The sequence below is a fragment of the Chinchilla lanigera genome, unplaced genomic scaffold (genome assembly GCF_000276665.1).
Source record: "Chinchilla lanigera isolate Chin_1 unplaced genomic scaffold, ChiLan1.0 scaffold00008, whole genome shotgun sequence".
Lineage (NCBI taxonomy): Eukaryota > Metazoa > Chordata > Mammalia > Rodentia > Chinchillidae > Chinchilla > Chinchilla lanigera.
Window position 1 is genome coordinate 10,169,755 of NW_004955409.1, and position 18,711 is coordinate 10,188,465.

Here is an 18,711-nt window from a genome sequence, read left to right on the forward strand (position 1 = left end):
TACATGTTACATAATTATAAACAGGTTTTATAACTTTTTCATCATCTGTGGCCCTCCTGGTGCGCTCTGTGAACTCCTTGTTGCATTTTTGTCTTCATCCGTAGCTGCGTATTCCTCCTTTCTCTGTCCTCTCACTTTGTCCTAATGCAAGTCTGCTTGGTCAGTTCTGATAAAACAGTGAGAAAGTCACTCATCTTCATGGTTTGCACTATAAAAATAGCTGAGCTAATTGAAGTTTTTACTCAGTAAGTCTTGGATTTGTTATTCTTAGAAAAGTTGTCTAAGGATTTCATTTAGGATCTCGTTAATATCATAGACTAGACTCATACATATTACAATAACAAAATAATTGATAGTTTTGAAAGAAAATACCACATTTGGCATTTTGTGTGTGTAAACCCCATAAAACTTTGCTTTAAAAAGAGCTTAGAAAATGAACTATAACCTTTGGGGGGCTTACTTCCATCATTTATTAAAGTAGTTTGAGAAAATTGTATTCTCATGTTTATTAGCATAGAAGGAATAAACTGACTTGTCCTATGGTGAACAGATAACAGAAATATTGAAGTAGATCAGGAGGCAATGAAATGAAAATGTCTCTAAGATTTATTATTATGTATGGAAAAGAAAGCGCATTTTTTAAAAAGATCAGTGTGGACAAGACAGTATTAACCATTCAGTGTGGTTTCTTAAAACGTGTATATGCTTTTGGATGCCCAGTATTCTACTTTTAAAAAGCTGGGCTGGGCGCCTCTCAGCAGGAAAGCGTTTGCCTGCCGCTTCAAGGCCCTGGCTCGGTGCTCAGCACCGGGAAGCAGTCCCAGCAGTGTTGAGAGGTATTTTCACTCGCTGCCGGGTGAGCTGTTGTAGACTGTGTAGTGCAGCAAGTGCATTTATTAATGTGAGCAGTTGGTACTGGGTTATGGTCGCTTTTTTAATAAACTCATAAGGATTAATATAGTGCTGATTTATAATGTGATTGTAAGTAACCTCGTACCCCTTCCTAGGCTGAGGGAAATAGAAGAGCGGCTACATGGGTTGAAGGCATCGTCCATGACACAAACCCCTGCCTTAAAATTTAAGGTAAGGAACAGCGATCATTTCTTCGTTCTCTAGGCAGTTAAATGTTTCTGGTGCACATGCAGGTGTAATTGTGAATAGTTATAGAATACAGACTTGTGTTGGACACAGTTGTTTCCTGGGTTCTACAAAGAAAAGAATGGAGAAGACAGTCCCCAACCCTCAGAATACAGAACACAGTATCCTTAGTGCACTTGCATTGTACACAATGATACATGCATGGGAGAAGAAGGTTTTAATTTTGCCTGGAAAGTTTACAGGGAATGACGTCTGTACATGATCTCAATAGATTAGATTTTGCAAAGCAAAAGAATGGAGAAATGTTATTCTGTATAAAAGGAACAGTACAGGGCTGGGATATAGCTCAGTGGCACAAGCGCCTGCCTAGCAAGCGCAAGGTCCTGAGTTCAATTCCCGGTACCAAAAACAAAAAAATAAATAAATAAATAAATAAATAAATAAATAAAATAAATAAAAGGAACAGTACAAAGGTGTGCTGGGCGTGGCAGCGCATGCCTGTAATCCCGGCACTCAGGAGGCTGAGGGTACCAGGCTGAGGGTACCAGCTAATTGGGAGGAGTGGGAAGGAAAGTAGAGACAAATATGGGAAGTGTTTACTACTTAGAATTAATAAACCTTAGTGACCAGCAGTGAGAAAATAAGAGTGGAAGGAAGTCAGCAATGATTTCAGGGATAGAAAACTGCATGTCAGTCCCTGAAAGTGTAGGAGAAAAACCCAAGGCAGATTGGCAGGGTTGGTTTGGCTGGAATCTTCAGGACTCGGCAGTAAGGAAATTCCATCCGAGATGAGCTGTGGGAAGTTGCAGAGTTTTTGAGCATCAAAGTCACCTGCTGGAAACAGTGATTTGGGGGAAATACAAGGCGGCAGAGAGCTGTGGACACTGACTGGACTGCTGGAAGGGGCACACCCTGAAGGTGAACGCAGATGGCTTGCGTGCAGTAGTAGGCAGAAGACGCCCTCGGCTGTCTAACATTCATCTCTTGGTGCACTGTTACCTTTCCTTGAAATGTGTCTCCCACGTCACGTGAACTGTGGAGATCCTGTCCTGCTTTTGCCGGCCGCTGCAAACACTGCCTCCTCTGTTCTGTCTTACTCTCCCATCTTCCCTCAGCATTGTAAACTTGGGGTGCAGAAGCTGTGCCTTCCTGGAGCTGACTGGTCTGCCCATCGCAGCACCGAGCGCAGTCATGCAGAGCGGTGGCTCAGGAGACCTTCGATCACTGCAGAGCACATGCACAACCAAACGCTCTTCCCTTTTCACTCAGTAATGAAATTCCTCCTGAAAATAGATTTCTAGAACGCTCAGTAGTCGCCATATAATTAACAAGTAATGCAGTTACCATTTGGACAAAGCTTATTAAAAAGAAATGTACTCAGAGACAGTCATTTGTATTTTACAACATCTTCTGCCAAAATTTCTTGAAAATAACGCTCCACCATTTTTTAAATGTAGGATGGCTTTGTCATTTTAGGTTGAAAATTTCTTCTGTATGGGATCCCCACTCGCAGTTTTTTTGGCATTGCGTGGCATCCGCCCAGGAAACACTGGAAGTCAAGACCATATTTTACCTAGAGAGATTTGTAACCGCTTACTAAATATTTTTCATCCTACAGATCCAGTGGTGAGTTGCATTGCAGACTTTTTACCCCTCAGTATTAGATTGTTCCTAAAAGAATCCAACAGAGAAACTTGCCAGGTACCACTGAATTAATAACAACAAAAACAAAAGTTCCCTTTTCTCGCTTGCTTGCAGGATGTTATAGTCTTAAAACGTTGTGTTTTAGTTTAGCCAGGGTTCATGCAATAAAGTACCTTAGAGATAATCTGTAATGTGAAACCTCAATATAAAAGTACTATTCTGGGGGCTGGGGATTTAGCTCAGCGGCATAGCGCCTGCCTGGCAAGCGCAAGGTCGTGAGTTCAATTCCTGGTACTGGAAGAAAAACAAAAAACAAACAAAAATATTATTCTGGACAATTAGTACAAGACACAGGAGCCTACTACACTCTCAGACTTTATCCAGTTGTTATACCAATAACTAAGTAACCATAAATCTTAAAAATCCTGCTTACTTTTTTCTAAAGCATACTACAGTGTTGAAATGTGTTTGACCATCTTGAAAACGTGCAAGTACTATGTATGACTGTGAGAGGCAAGTACTATGAGAAGGTGGCACTGTTCATTTTGATCTACTTGAAGTGTAAAATAATCGGGTTTTTTTCCATTCTCTGTTAAATTTGTGTTGTAAATAATGTTCTTTAATGTCAGTCCTCCAAAGATCTTATGTGCAGGTAAATGGTGTATACCAAAGAAGTTTTTTTAGAGAAGAAAAACACAGTCTGGAGATGTAGCTCAGTGGTAGGGTGCATGCTTAGCATGTAGCAGGCCCCAGGTTTGAGCCTCAGCACCACCCCCGAAAAAAGTTCCCCTTACTCCTCTTGAGGGCAAGCCTAACTGTATCTAAACAGTAAAACAAACTATTTTAAATATTATTTATTCTCAGAAAATTAGCTTAATTGTGCAGTTTTCTAAAAGATCTTTAATACTAAGTAACCTCAACATGATTGAATTTTAGAAAATCGCCCATATGGTGAAGTCTCGCAGCTGTCATAGTTTAAGAAATAAAGTTCAACTGGAACTGAAGAACTAGAAATGATCTTCAACTACAGTTGCAACTGGAATCTAATGTTAGACTCAAATACGGACTGCATGATCTAGGCCAGTCACTTCTGAGGTGTATCTTACCTACGTAACGTGGATAGTATTTCACCTTACAGGGTTATTCAGATTGAGTAAAATATATGTGGAAAACCTTGCTACACAGTAAGCATTTCATTAATACATGTTCATTTTACCCATTCTCTCAGAACTTGAAAGTGAAGGGGCTGGGGTTTAGCTCAGCGGCACAGTGCCTGCCTGGCAAGCGCAACATTGTGAGTTCAGTTCCCGGCACTGGAAAAAAAACAAACAAAAAAAAGAACTTGAAAATGAACTTGTCTTTGGTTTGTACGTTTGATTTTTGGGTGCTGGGGATGGAACCCAGGGCCTCACATGTGCTAAGCATGTGTTCTACTGAGCTACCCCCAGTCCTCTGAGTTCTGTTAATATTTTTTAATATTTTGTCCCAGCAGTGGTAGACAGTTTTCACAAACATTACCTGTTGTTTTTCATACCTATAAAGGAGGAAGGTGCCTCCTTTCTACGGCCAGAGTATGAACTGTTCTGCTTTATTGTACCTACTTCACATGAAACAGATGGTCTTTTGTTGGCTGTTGCTATGTTAATCTGTTTGAAAATTGAGTTTAGGCTGGTGTGGTGGCGCACGCCTGTAATCCCAGCACTCAGGAGGCTGAGGCAGGGGCATCACTGTGAATTTGAGGTCAGCCTGGACAACATACCAAGACTGTCTTAAGGAGGCAAGGGAGGCAGGGAAGGAGGGAGGCTGAGTTTAATGAGACACTCTAAAATGTTACAAATTAACCTTATTTGCTGTGTTCCAGATTACAGTTTAACTGTGACAGCTTTGGGAGGTGGACATAAACCTGTTGCAGGAGGTCAAAATGTAATAAAAATCAGTCTGTTTCTGGGAAAAATAAATAGACACAATTGGTCTGGACTAACTCATTTTTTAAAATCTCATTAAAGATCTGTAATTAGACCAACCACATATTAACAATCAATAAGTACAAATACATGTTCCAAGTACATACCCATTTTTAAAAATTCTCTGAGGTCTACTTAGTATGCAGTAGAAAAATAATAACCACTTTAGTAAAATCCAGGCGCTAGGCATTAATGTAGTATTTCTTTGAATTTTTTTATGTTAAGGCTTACAGATTAGAACCATTGATATTGAAACACTACAGCAACATTTCACCTGTCCAGATCCACTGGTACAACACTTCCAACCCTCTACCTTACGAACATATGAAGCCAAGCTTTCTCAACCCCGCCAAAGAACCTACCTCAGTTTCAGAGAATGAAGGCATCTCAACCATCCCCAGCCCAGTGACCTCACCGGTCCTGTCCCGCCGACACTACGGAGAATCTATTACTAATATCGGCAAAGCCAGCATATTGGGTAATTTCCTTTGCGTGTTCCTTATCGACGGGCGGAAACATTTTTGGTACGGATATGAAATTTGAGGGACTTGAAAATACTCTACAGTTAACCTCCAAGAAGGAAGTGCCCTGTGGCTGCATATTTGAGGAGCAAAAGCTCTGAGTTCTCAGATTCGAGCAGATCGTGCAGTTTTTAGGATATTAAATAGCTGGATGGGCAAAAAGAGCACTGTTGGGAGAGGCAAGCTCTGCGCTTCCGTCTTCACCCTCCAGCTCCTGGGGAAACTGGAGCAAGTGCTGGAGTTTCACGGCTGCAGCCCCTGCTCTGTGAAAGGAGCAGGTGCGGAGTGTCCATGACAGCCGTTCTCCGACCTGCTGTGTGTCTTGCGAACTGTGTGCCTCCTGAGGGCAGCAAAGATGTTTAATTTCTCTTTGAATGATCTCCAGTGTCAGCACCGCGTTTAGTGTCTCACTGGAAGGAGCTCAGTTTGGTGCCCTTAGAATTTGTCTCTTGCTTCTGGTTACAAGTTGCCTTAATAGAAAGCGCCACAAGATGGCACTAGAGCTAGGCTTTCGCTGCGGGACTGCTGTTCCATCAGACTCAGCGCGCGGATGGCTTTTTGTGACTTACACCCTTTAGTTCAGAAGTAAGTCTGTCGGTAGTGGTTCTCTTACTAAAGGTTTTAATTTTGCCGGATATTTTAATAACAATAATGACTTGAATAGAGTACATGTATTCCTTGGTGTGTATATTCGAGGCCTAGACTTCATACAACTCTCCTTTTCAACACCATTTTTATTTAGAAACCTGCAGCATAAATTGTAATTTTCTTAGGTCCCCACCCTGGAAAACACGGCTGGGGCTGCTGCCTCCGCCGGCCGCCGTAATTACGGGCGGTGCTCCCAGCCCGGTGCGCGGCGCGACTCCGCAGAATGACGCCCCTGTTTTGTGGCCCGCAGGGGCTGCGAGCATCGGGAAGGGGCTCGGAGGAATGCTCTTCTCCAGATTCGGACGCTCGGCGGCGCCGCAGCCATCGGAGACGGCCAAGGACCCGGCGGAGGACGAGAAGAAGCCCGCTGCCGCGCCGCCCACCGCCACGGTGGCCACGCAGACGCTTCCCCACAGCGGCTCCGGCTTCCTGGACTCCGCATGTCAGTTCCCGCCTTCTTCCCTGGGCTTTCGCTGTTGGCCTCTGAGACCTTGAGGAGGGTGGAGAGCTTAGGGCATTAGCGTGGCAGTCAGCTCTCAGATCTAAAACAGACTAGCTTTTAAAGAAAAGTTACCTTCTTCCACTTAAGTTTAAGAATACTTTCCAGGTAAATGCAATTCCAGTTTCTGCACTGGTGATTAGTAATAGTTAGATCATTAATAATCAGGACCTTCTGGCACAAGGGTCTAACATAGCAAGCAAAAACAAATCTCTTTGGGGTAGGTACCCGTTGATTTATTTTTCTTTGCAGTACGGGGGATTAAACCCATGGCCTTTGCACTGAGCTGTATCCCTAGCCCTTTTTGATTTTTTATTTTGAGACAGGCTCTCAATAAGTCTCTTTAAGTTGCCCAGGTTGGGCTCCAACTTGTACTTTTCCTGCTTCAGCCTCCTAGAGTGCTGGGATTACAGGCATGTGCCACCACACCCAGCTATGCTGATTTTTATGAATTACAGTTTTACTAATAAATACTAATATGACCTCAGTATTAAAAGTTCATGTAATCGCTGAGCTCTCCCCTATCTGATGTTGAGAATTCTTATGCCCAAGCCATGCTGCCGCTGATTCCACAGCACCCCTCCGCCAGCGTAGTTAGAAGACCCTCAAAGCTCAGCGGGGTTACTAGATCCACTGTGCCGCCCCCCGTCTGACCCCAGCTGCCTGGTATAAACGAGGATTCCAGAAATGAGCGCGCACAGGGCTGTGTTGGACTTTGCACTGGAAACGTCTTCGATTCTTTCCAGTGGATTTACAAAGTTTAAAATCTTGAATAGCTGAGAGATACTAACACGCTTGGAATATATTAACTTCCAAGAGTTTACGCTTGGAAGCTTGGACTTTAAGTGTTGAGTGAAATAAAACTAGTACAAGTCCTACTTTTCATTGACGTGGAAGAGGAAGTAGAGATTTGAAACTACTACCTTTATGTAACAAGAGGGAAACTTTGCTTTCTCTCTCTACAGAATTTTAAGCGTTTCAGTTACTTGCAGCATTGTATTCTCACTGTGTCTGCTGCTCTGACTTGTGTTCAGCATCCATGGCCGTTCATAAATCTCAGACTAGCAACAAAGCAAACAGAAACCACTTAGGTGAGCTCAGGCGGAGCAGCTCTCGAGGCTGGCACCTCCTCTGCAGGCAGCCACTGCGGGGCGAGTTACTGGTAAGGTTAGACCTTCCGGATTGGACCAACAGCAGTTTTTCATGTTACTGCGCACTGAAAATTTTATGATGACCTTTTGAACACTGTCTAGAAAACTCTTCTTAGACTTTGTATCAAACTCATATTTTAGTTTTTCTGAAAGAGTTTCTGTAGTATTCCTGACTCAGGTTCTCATTTTTACTTAACATTAAAAACATAGTTGTTGGGGCTGGGGACTTAGCTCAGCGGCACAGCGCCTGCCTGGCAAGCAGGAGGTCATGAGTTCAATTCCCAGTACCAGAAAAAAAAAAAAAAAAAAAAAAAATAGTTATGAAAGTATAAAGGTCTATTGGGACTTGCAGATGTTAAAAAGAAAGCTCTAACGTATGAGAAAAATTAACTCCAGAGAATTTTGTGGGATGGCAGTTGAAAAGTCACAGTTCTTTGTAACTTTGGTAACACACAACACCCCTGCTAGTAAACATTAGTGTGCAAGAGGGCCAGGTGCCGCGGTGCATAATCCCAGCAGTCTGGGAGGCTGAGGCAGGATTGAAAGTTGCACATTCCCGCCCAGCCGGGGCAGCTTAGCAAGGCCCTGTCTCAGGCTCAGGGCTAGGGGTGTAGCAAGCACTCACTGGGCTCAGTCCTCAGTACTTGGGGGTGTGAGTTAGAGGAAACAGTGAGAATCAAACTCCAGAAAAAGTAATTAAAGTACAGAATCTGAGGGAAGAAGCCTGTTTTAGTTAGTTTACTTCTTAAAATATTCCAAAATGATAATGGGAAACCTGTTTCTTCCGCAACAGTACAGGTACCTAGCTTAGCAAAACACATATTCTGTCATTCTTACTGATCAGTTCTTCGCTGCTTCCAGTGGTAAATTTCTTATCAGCTAAATCTGAGGTAGTCATGAGTCTTAGTTCCAAATTTTCATCTCTAGTTACAAATGTAACTATTAAAATGGAATAACTACCACAGTAGGATTCTGCCTTGTAAGACGCGCGCCAAACTTGGCCTTACTAATTCTCTGACTTGCTTCAATTACATGTTCTTCCTTGTAATCCTGAATTCAACAGATTGCTTGCATCATAATTGCTGTCTTGGCTTTATCTTGCAAATCTGAAAACTTTTCTTCCTGAAATCTCTGGAATTTGGTTGTAGTGGTGAGATGACTGGCTCCTTTTCTTCTTAGCTGGCCCGTCTCGGTGCTCCTGGTTAGCCTGCATCCTGAAACTTTCATCCTTTTGTGCCTTCACCCATATCTGAATTGTGATCAGGTGGGGTTTCTCTCTTCAAAGAGTGTTCTCAGCACAAATGTTATCATGATCAAATTGACGTGTTTTCTTCACTTGCTTTGAAAAATACAGGCTTCTCCTCAGGGGTTTTACATTTCTGTACCCCCTGTGTTTGTACCGTATTATGAAAGGAAAGATGTTTCTTCCAGCATTGTTTGCCTCTAGATGAAAACCCAAACTAGCTATAAATTTGGAGAATGTGTAGGATTAAAGACTGTATTTCAAAGTTAATTATGCTTACACTTCTCCCTGAGATAACGTCCCACAAAAACACAGGGGTATACTCCTTAGGTATGGTAGGCTTAATGAGCTTGTTTGAAATACCGTTCTAACTTCCGGCACTGCGACAGTGAACGCCATTTTTAAACCATCTGCCACATTTTACAGTATCTTATGTTTTGTTTTGTTTTTTTCACAGATTTCAGACTTCAAGAATCATTCTTTAATCTCCCACAACTTCTTTTTCCGGAAAATGTATTGCAGAATAAAGATAATCCCCTCGGTATGGTATATGTCAGGAATAGCACTCAGAACACTATGAAAATGATCTACTTAGAATTCTTCTGCTCACTGAAAAGTTGGATCAAATCTTCTGTGAGATCATCTTCGATGTTGCCAATGCAGACTGTTTTATATGTATTTTCTTCCTAATGTTTTCTAATCTTAAACGATAGTGTTCTTGAAACCTGAAAATTGATTAGCCACATAATGTGCTAAAATATACGCTATTCCTGTACACTTCTACAGAGAAGGAACCTTGTAGAGAGGAGAAAATGCAGTAGGTCAGTTTCTTTCTTCTTTACTGTCCTAAAGGCTTCAGAGAGGTTTTTTCGTAGATATAAAAGAATTTATTTTAGATATAAAAGAATTTCCAAGTGCAGATAATTTAATCATTTCTAGTTATTTCAGGTGTAAGAGTTAATTATTTCAGGTGTCAGAAACATGAACTCCTAATGTTAATTAGGAATATAATTACTCCATAGTTGATACCTAGTTCCAACACATATATTTGATGTAGTTTACAGGGGTAGATTTATTGGATTCAAGAAACGTTTTCCATCTCTTTAATTTTCACTGCGCTCTAAATGTATCACTAAGGACTAATCTTAACGTGTAAAAAAAATTTTTTTACAACTCATTTTTCCAGACTGCTATCTTTTCTCTCCTCTTTTCTTTTTAATATTAGATTTTCGTCTCTGATTTTTAAAAAAATGTTGCAAGGCTTTCTTTGGATATTTTACAGTTTGATTATTAATTTTCTTAAGTTTGTTCAATTGTCAAGAAAATATTACATGCTGCAAAGTTCCAAAACAGTGCAACAAGCATTTTTGTTGTGTTTTTTGTTTCATAGCAACAGTTTGTATTGACCTAACTCAGTGAATTTCCCTCAAGGAATGATCTTATGTAATCATCTCTTTCTCTGGTCCTTGTCCTGTAATAGCCAGTCACTTCCAAATTTTATGAATGCTTTTTGTATTTTTATTTGATAGAAGGAAAATTAGTCTACTCATTTATTTGTCCCGTAGGCAGTAAGCCCTTATTTCTCAAAACCATCACAATTATCCAGGCACTTAGACCACTAATCATATGTACACCAGACAGACTCAGGTGGTAAAATCAATATGGCTTTCACTCATTCAACAGCTATGAAATATTTATTGTGAGCCGAGACACCATGGTATCACTAGCAAAGATGCCAACGTGAAGCAAGCTTCAGTACTGCTCACACAGATACTAAGTGCTGGTATGAAAGTGAATTTCTGTAGAGAGCATGTGTTCTAGTAGGGAGGGCAAATCTTTACATAATCATACATGGTGCCATGTGATGAGCCACAAGCAGAGGTTCAGATGAAAGGACTTTGTCAATTTCCAGGAATGAGAAATGGCTTCCCTGGAGAAGGCCTGGAAGGCTTTATGGAAGAAGCAGGAATAAAAAGGCCTTGCAGGGAGACCAAACAGCATGGGCGGAACCACAGAGAGGGCAGCACGGGTGTATAGAGAGCTCACAGTCCGTTTTCCTGAGAACCGCGGCTGAGTGGAAAGGTAGTTGTGAATGCAGTTGGAAAAGTCGGTCCGCTAGACTGTGGAAGACCCAACAGATCTGGCCGCTTCCTGGAGTTTTCCGTGTGCACAACTTGGCCCACCTAGCTGCTCTCATCAGCTGTTAGGAATTTGCATCCCTTCCAGGATAAATACCTTTTGAGAGAAATTTTTTGACAGAAATGACAACTAGATTTTAAAGCTGTGTGGAACCAAATATCATGCAGTTATAACCATAATTAATTTACAAATAGGACACCTTTATCAGTGTGTTTTTGAAAATATCCAGGAGCGTTGAGGTGCTCCCGTTGAACGGTAGAGGCGCGTGCAGTGAGTGTGCGCTGTAGTACAGAGGCTTTCCGTCCGTTGGAGTTGTTTGCAGTACCGTTCCACGCTGACAAACCTTGTGCACACGAGACCGTAATGAAGGGGCAGTACCGATGACGCGTACCTTCGTGGTGTGGAGACGGTGGGCAGTCTGTCTGATTTGGGGGTTGCGGACAGTAACATGCCAGTATGAGAGACCTCCCAGGGAGAAAATACTCCCATGTTTTAAAAAACACCAGCAAAGAGCCGCTGATGCTTTGCAATCACGGTTTCAGTCTCAGTGTTACTTCTCTTCACCTGTTGAAGCACCTGGTTCTTTTTTTGTTGGTAGTGTTCTCACACTTAGGCATTCAAAGGAGAGAGAGCAGAGGAAAAGGTGATTTTGCTTTTCCTTTCCCTCAGACCTAAGTCCGTGAGGAAACCTAGGGGAAGGACCAGCCTGCGTGGAGCCACCCACTCTAGGTGTGGCCTTCGTGGGGAGCCTGGCTGAGGTAACTGCGAGGGCACGGGAGCTCGCCTGGGCCGGGAGCAGCCCGTGGAGAGCGGTGCTGCCGTGCAGAGCCAGACTGGGGCCTTCTGTGGCCCACATAGAAGGGAGAGAGGAGAGACCCGCCCCCGCCGAGCTCTGTCTGTCTGCCCGCGTGCCCAGCACTGACGTGAGGTGACTGCACTCACGGGCAGGCTCTTGGGGGAAAGCGTTTAAGACAGACGAGAGACCAGCGCAGGCCCCGGGCACAGGTTAGCCAGGCAGTGCATGCGCTGGCTGACGTCCCCGTGAGGCAGGAGTGGGGCGCACGCCCGTAATCCCGGCTACGCCGAGGCTGTGGCGGGAAGATGGAAACTCAAGGCCAGCCTGGGCAGCTTACCATGACCCCTGCCTCAGAACAACAAGAGAAGCAGATACCGCTCAGCGCTAGAGCACATGCCTAGCACGCACCAGGCTGTGCTGCAAAAACATAAAATAAGAAATTCCCTGTCTAACGTAAGACTTTGGACGAGGAAGGCGTGCAGCAACCCTTGTGCGTGAGTTCTTCGAAATCATAACTTGGTGGTCTTTGCCAGTCTTGAAACACGTCTGCCACCTTTCCTGGCTCATCTTTTCTCTTCATGACCGACTTCTTGTTGACTCACGTTCATCGAGCGTGAGCCCCCTGGTTCCTCTTGTGCCGCCGTCCCGTCGTGCAGCACAGCATGCCCGCAGCTCTCACACGCCCAGGGCCGCGGAAGGCAGGCCGCGGCGCCCCTGATTTCTGCGCTTTCTGGCCTCTTACGGGTTAGCTTACGTTAGTTACAGAAAGTACTCACAGCTTTAAACACTTTTCAAAAAGCTTGTGTCGTATTTCAAGTATGTTTTAGCCTCAGTGGTATTTATACCTCAAGTGTAAACCTCCAAACATGTACAGATAAATACATAAACCTGTCTTGTCATAAAAAGCATAATTGAATAGAAAACAATTGTGTAAGCATTTTCAAGTAACTGAATAGTGTTATCACAAAGTACCTGTTTAAAATAAGCATTTATGGGGCCAGGGATATAGCTCAGCGGCACAGCACCTGCCTGGCAAGCGCGAGGCGCTGAGTTCGATTCCCAGTACCAAAAAATAAATAAATAAGCATTTACATTAGGTTGCTTCCTAGGGTCCTACAACTTCCTCTGTGTCACTGTCAGATTCCCAGTGTAAAGCAAACCCACCTTTTCCCTGAGCTTTCTTGATTTCTGCCCATTTCTAACTTTGACATCCTCTGACACTGAATGAAGAGCAGACTTTTAAGCAGCTCAGTGGTAGAGCATTTGTCTAGCATGCCTAAACCTCTGGCTTCAGTCTCCAGCACCACTGAAAAAACAGAAAGGAATTAGGAAATCATTTCCATTAGCAAAATTTTTATTCTCAAGTGTAAGAAGTCTGTTGAATACATCTTATTGTAATCTTTATTCACCTACGTTCTTTTCTTTTTAGTGGAATTGGACCACAGGATCGATTTTGAACTCAGAGAAGGCCTCGTGGAGAGCCGCTATTGGTCAGCCGTCACATCGCATACTGCCTATTGGTCGTCCTTGGATGTCGCCCTCTTCCTGTTAACCTTCATGTACAAACAAGAGCAGGAGGATGATGCAAAGCCCAGTTTAGAGCCAGTCTGAATTCTTGAAGGACATTAATGGCCCAAAACTATTTTTGTTTTTCCATTCAAATGTGTATGTCAAGATACGGACATTTCAGGACTAAGTACTGTATGTTCCCATTTTGTTTAGGGCAAGAAATATTTGAATTTAAAAGCACTTTATTTTCTCCATCCTAAAGAAGTTACAGTGTCCATCATTTTGATTATGAGTCTAACAGGACCCCCTGCAAAGAATCAAGCAAGACTTGCAAGTGAAGAAAGTTTGGGTGAAGAAAACAGAAAAGTCATAAATCACAATGTCATTTCTCCAAAATAGAAAGGCACATTAATGAGTTCAAACTAATATATTAACCAAAAGATGTTAAAAAATCTAAAATGTTCAGAGTCAGGTCTATTCTATGTACAGTTACAAGGCAGTATCATTGTTTCAGATTTCTGTGAAAGCTTCCACAATTTCTGTGAAAGGATATAACATAGAAAATGTTTTAGGTTTAACCTGTTTAGAAAAACTAATGCTAAAAAAAATTTGAACTACTGTATTTATAATTTATTACCTCTGAGTAATTGCTTTCTTTCAACGTACGAAACATTACATTTTCTTAATGTTTCCTTTGAAAATAATTTAAGAACCACATTTATTTTCTGTAGTGTTGAGACCTTTTTTCTCAGAACTCCATCTTTGTACTCTTCCGAGGAATATCTAGACACTGTGGCATACTTTATTTTTTTCATTAAAACTTGTAGTTTCACACAACCCCAGTTCAATTTTTTTTTTTTTAAGAACTTTTATTATGTCACGTGTACCTCAGAGAAAGCAGAGGTTTTTCTAAACTCGACAGGGTCCTTCACTTGGGGTACATTTCATTAACTTGATTCGAAAATGAGTAAGTATCTTTGGCATGGGGATTATGACAGCTATTTCAAATGTGTCAACATTTGTGTGCCGAGTAGCTAAGACGTGGAGGGATGGAGCACCGCTAACAGACTTCAGTGTAGAAAACCACAGGGAGATACAGACAGAGGCATGGGGCCCGCAGCCCTGGCAGAGTTTTCGCAGCTGTAGGTGTCTCCGCATGCGTTTCGTCTGAGGAGCTCAGTGCTTTCAGAGGTGCACGCTGAGCGGCCTGTGTAGTAGCTCCCTGAGGTAAGTCAGTGAGTGTCATTTTCATGTTCCGCGTTAGTACACCAAGGCACCGGAACACGGAGTGCCTTGTTCGGCTGCATAGCAAATGACAAAAGCTGAAACTGAAGCCACACTTAATTCTTCTGCGTGCTATTCAGTGACTCACACTTCGCCTGTACCCTCTTAGTAGTAGTTTGCAGAGAGTAACATAAGTTATAGCAGTGACCGTAAAGCAAATGTGTGATCGTCCGTCTTCATTCTCAGGTTCGGGCACCCACAGGAGAGGCTCCCTAGTAGCCGTCGCTGCCACGGCCATTCCGAGTGGCGTCCGCTAGGTTCCACTCACGGTGCTGTCTTTACTTCCCGTCACTCTGCAGTGATAATTATCAACAAGGGGCAAAGCTGCTCAGTCACACATCTCACCTCTCTTTATAAGACGGCAGAGATTGACTGCGGAGTAGGATCGTAGGTTTTACATCAGTGCTGCTGACTGTTTGGACCTTCCATTGAATCCGCACCACATAAAGCACTTTGTTTGGGGCTGGGGATTTAGCTCAGCGGCAAAGCGCCTGCCTGGCAAGCGCAAGGTTATGAGTTCGGTTCCCGGTACCGGAGAAAAACCAAAAAAAAAAAAAAAAAGCACTTTGTTTTAGTGTTTTTAAAAAATCCCAAAGTCCCATGCTAAGTATGTAACTCATGAAGAAACCCATGCTGTCAGTGGCATTTGATGAGACCTTAGCAAAAGCTGAAGAAGAAATCTCTTGAATTTAGAGATTCCTATGAACTCAGGTCATTTTCATAGCCCATTAATTTTCTGGGTCTAATTCAGTTCTCAGGAAAATCGAACCCACGTCCTGTGACTGTCATTAAAGGTACTTGAGCCTGCGTTGCTCTAGGTGGTGTGACGCTCAGACGTGTAAGAGCTTTAAGAGATTCCTTCTTAGCCACTGGAATGTGGAGAGCCCACTTTACCTTAAAAGACTGAGATTCTATCAAACATTTTCATTTGCTATTGAGTCAAAACAAAAACGTGTTCCCATAGGCACAGGACTATGTCTTCGTCCTTTTCTTCCTACTGAGAAAACAGGTTTCGCCACTTGGAGTTTATTTGAATTCTCGGAAAGTGCAACGTTCAAAACGCCCTTTTCAAAATAGATGTTCTGGACCACGGGACAGGTGTTTTGTCTTCAGTTCATTATTTCATCAATACAGATGGTGATTTCGGTTTTATAGTACTCTCAATTCCGTGTTTCTGCATGTTATCATGGGATGTACTTGTATGTACTCAAGTAATATACAGAGTATGTGTAATTCTGGCTTGATTTAGAAGCTAAGTCAGTTACTAAGTAACATTTTACAACTTTATTCCAGCAAGTACTAAATTGGTTCCAAAAAGTTCTGTTTTTGATACTATTAAAGTTTTATTCTCTATTCTGCGTACATGCTATGATTCTCTTGAGTAACAGTCAGACCATTTGACCTTAATCCAGTTAAGTTCCCAAGAGTTATCGAAAGCGTAAGATTAAGTCTTGCTCTATTTTTCCTTTAAAATTAGCCTTTTCTTAAGGCTTCTTGTTCGGAAGTTCATTTTCTGCAGTAGTTTTGCTTTTCAATTCCATACTAATTTTAGGACATGATAGAAAAATAATAGTGGGTCTAATAACCACTCACCTGTATGTGAGTGGAGTCTTAGGAATCTGTTAGCTTTTGCACGAAAGGCCTCAGGCGTTAAACTTTGACCAATCTGTCTGCTGTGTCCGGGTTGGGCTGAGGCAGCCTCCTCTACAGCACGGCATTGGTTGCAGCCTCCGCTGCATAGGTTATATGCAGTTACTGTGCCATTTACTCCAGGGATGAGACTGGCCCCTTACAGTGGACTCAGCCCAAACCAAGAGACTTCTCTGTGAAGTCCATGGTACAAGAAGACCAGTGATCAAATTTCTTTCTGATCAGTGCGATTACTACTTTCGTCTTCCCAGGTACCAGTGAATAAGATGTACAGAAAACAGAGAAAACTAAAATCTTAAAATTGCTTTTGAATGATCCTACGTTGTTATGGAAATAAGACTGAAGGGGCTGGGGATTTAGCTCAGCGGCACAGCGCCTGCCTGGCAAGCGCAAGGTCATGAGTTCAATTCCCAGTACCGGGGGGAAAAAAACCAAAAAAAAAAAAAAAGACTGAAGAAGAAACATGAAATGCTAAAGGTCGAGGCAGCGTTAGAAAGAATGTAGCAATCACGTACAGGACTGGAAAAGGAAACTAGAATTTCACTAAGCTCAGTGTTGGGTAGTCTCTTCCTGTCGTTATTCTCCAGTGTGCACAGCTTGTCCGTACTCTGCTGTCCTCCCACGGCCGGGGCCACTGCTGGGAATCCGGTGCCCTGGCTGAACCTTGACACACCAGTCTATCTCAGAGGTCCCACTTAGTCCGTGTTGGTGCTAAGTGGTCACAGCCTGGGCTCTGTACCTCTTGTTTCACTCTTCGGGGGATGCTTGAAGTTTCGGAGTTGTGCACATGTAGAGGTCGTCTAGGCCAAGGAAGCATGTAAGTACCTGCACAGGTCACAAAGGGGAAAGCAAGGGTCTGCAGACTTGTGAACAACTAAACACAGGAGGGAAATGGTAGCATCTCTAAGGAAGAATGTTAACAGACTAAAGCATGGCCTGCAGATGTGAACAATGCCATGTCAGTAAGTGTGGGAAATGCCAAATTTTAAAGGTTCCTCTGGGAGCCAAATGCATTGCACATCTGTCTGGCCGGCTCAGGTTGGGGTGGGTTCCAAATTTAATCAGACAGTATTTTATTTGGAATATACTTAGATGCTGATTGCACTGAATTCCTCCCTCCTTCAGTTTCACCCCTTCCTGTGACGCCTTCATTTTACAAGTGTACCCCGACCCTGCAGGGTCAGCCATGACAGAGTCAAGTTACACCTCGGGCCGAGTCCCGGCTCTTTTACAGACCAATCACCTGTTTCCCCTGACAGGGAATTCCTAAAGCGCAGAGACTGCATCTTCATCTCTTCCCATATCCCACACATAAACCCATGGCTCTTGTGTTATGTGATGCTTTGCTTGTGACAAGCTGTTGACAGATGTCTGTGGGCTTGAGTTCTTCAGTTGATCTCCTTTGTTTTCGCAAATCATCATGAAAGAGCCCGACCAGATCCGAATAGACTTCCTTTCATGTCTCAGATTCTGAATCCAGAGGAGACAAATGCAGCAAGAAAGAAGGCGGGGGGGTGGGGGGAGAACAGTACCCAGGAAAGACTTTATTAGCATTCCAGTTTAATGACAAACGAACTTGAAACACATTGCAGTGTTGTTTATTCCTTCCCTTCCATTGTGTTTATACGTTGACCTCTTAGACTCCTAACAGTGGGTCACTTCAAAACTACTCCAACACAGGTTAATTCATGGAAATTTTAACTTTTAACTGCTTTACTACTTAGAGACCAGGAGAAGAATTATTGCTAGCAGGGTGGGTGTGTGTGAGTTTCCCAAAAATAGTCCCTTGGCAGATTGCTAGCACAAACTTTCCTCTGCCTTTGTGTTGGAACAGGGCGTGTATGCGCTTAGTATTGTCCATCGCCTTATGATTTTTCACTTATATCTAACAGAGTGCAACTTGCTTCCTCCACACCCAGCAGTTGTCAGGATATGTGGGGAAATATTCCTGAGAAAGATTACATCTGGCCACTCTTGAGGTAGGAATGAAAAACAGAGTCACTCCTCAGTGTTCGTGGGGAGCTGGTTCCAGCATATTCTGCAGACACCAAAATCTGCAGCTGTTATATAAATGGCATAATAATTGCATATAACCTATGCAGTCACTGGTATATTTGAGATCATCTCTAGATTACTTATCATACCTAACTGCTATGTAAATAGCTGTTACATGGTATTGGATAGGAAATAATGACCCAAAAAACCTGTGAACATTCAGTGCAGATGCATCATTTTTTCCCGTATTTTCCATGCTCAGGTGCCTGGGTCCGTGCAGACCCTATGGACACAGAGGCCGACTGTAGCTTAGTCACCTTTTGTCCTTTGCCCTAGAAGATGCAGAATATCCAGCAGCGTCGCTCACACCTTCCCTTGACTTCACCTACAGTCTCTGTTGTCTGCTTTTCCTATGAAAATATTATTTTACTGAAGCTCCTATTACTTTTGTTCTATCTCCACAGTGATCAGCTTGAATGGCAAAACAAAAAAGAAAAATTCAAAACTTTCCCACTAGTATTGTGGAGTTCTGATTATTTTCTCAACTGGAACTGGTGCATTTACATTTAA

General features: G+C 42.8%; 1 protein-coding gene across 2 annotated transcripts in view; it reads left to right on the forward strand.

The window, feature by feature from the left end:
- Window positions 1-15,849, forward strand: part of Ddhd1 (DDHD domain containing 1) — a gene marked incomplete at its 5' end in the record, with an annotated part of 74,305 nt that extends 58,456 nt beyond the window's left edge. For both annotated transcript variants that reach the window (XM_005376772.2, XM_013510321.1), the window contains 6 exon segments: window positions 1,008-1,083; window positions 2,575-2,724; window positions 4,932-5,184; window positions 6,126-6,317; window positions 9,226-9,309; window positions 13,133-15,849. In XM_005376772.2, the coding sequence (XP_005376829.1) occupies window positions 1,008-1,083; window positions 2,575-2,724; window positions 4,932-5,184; window positions 6,126-6,317; window positions 9,226-9,309; window positions 13,133-13,314 (937 nt within the window). In that variant the 3' untranslated portion in view covers window positions 13,315-15,849.
- Window positions 15,850-18,711: the final 2,862 nt, after the last annotated feature.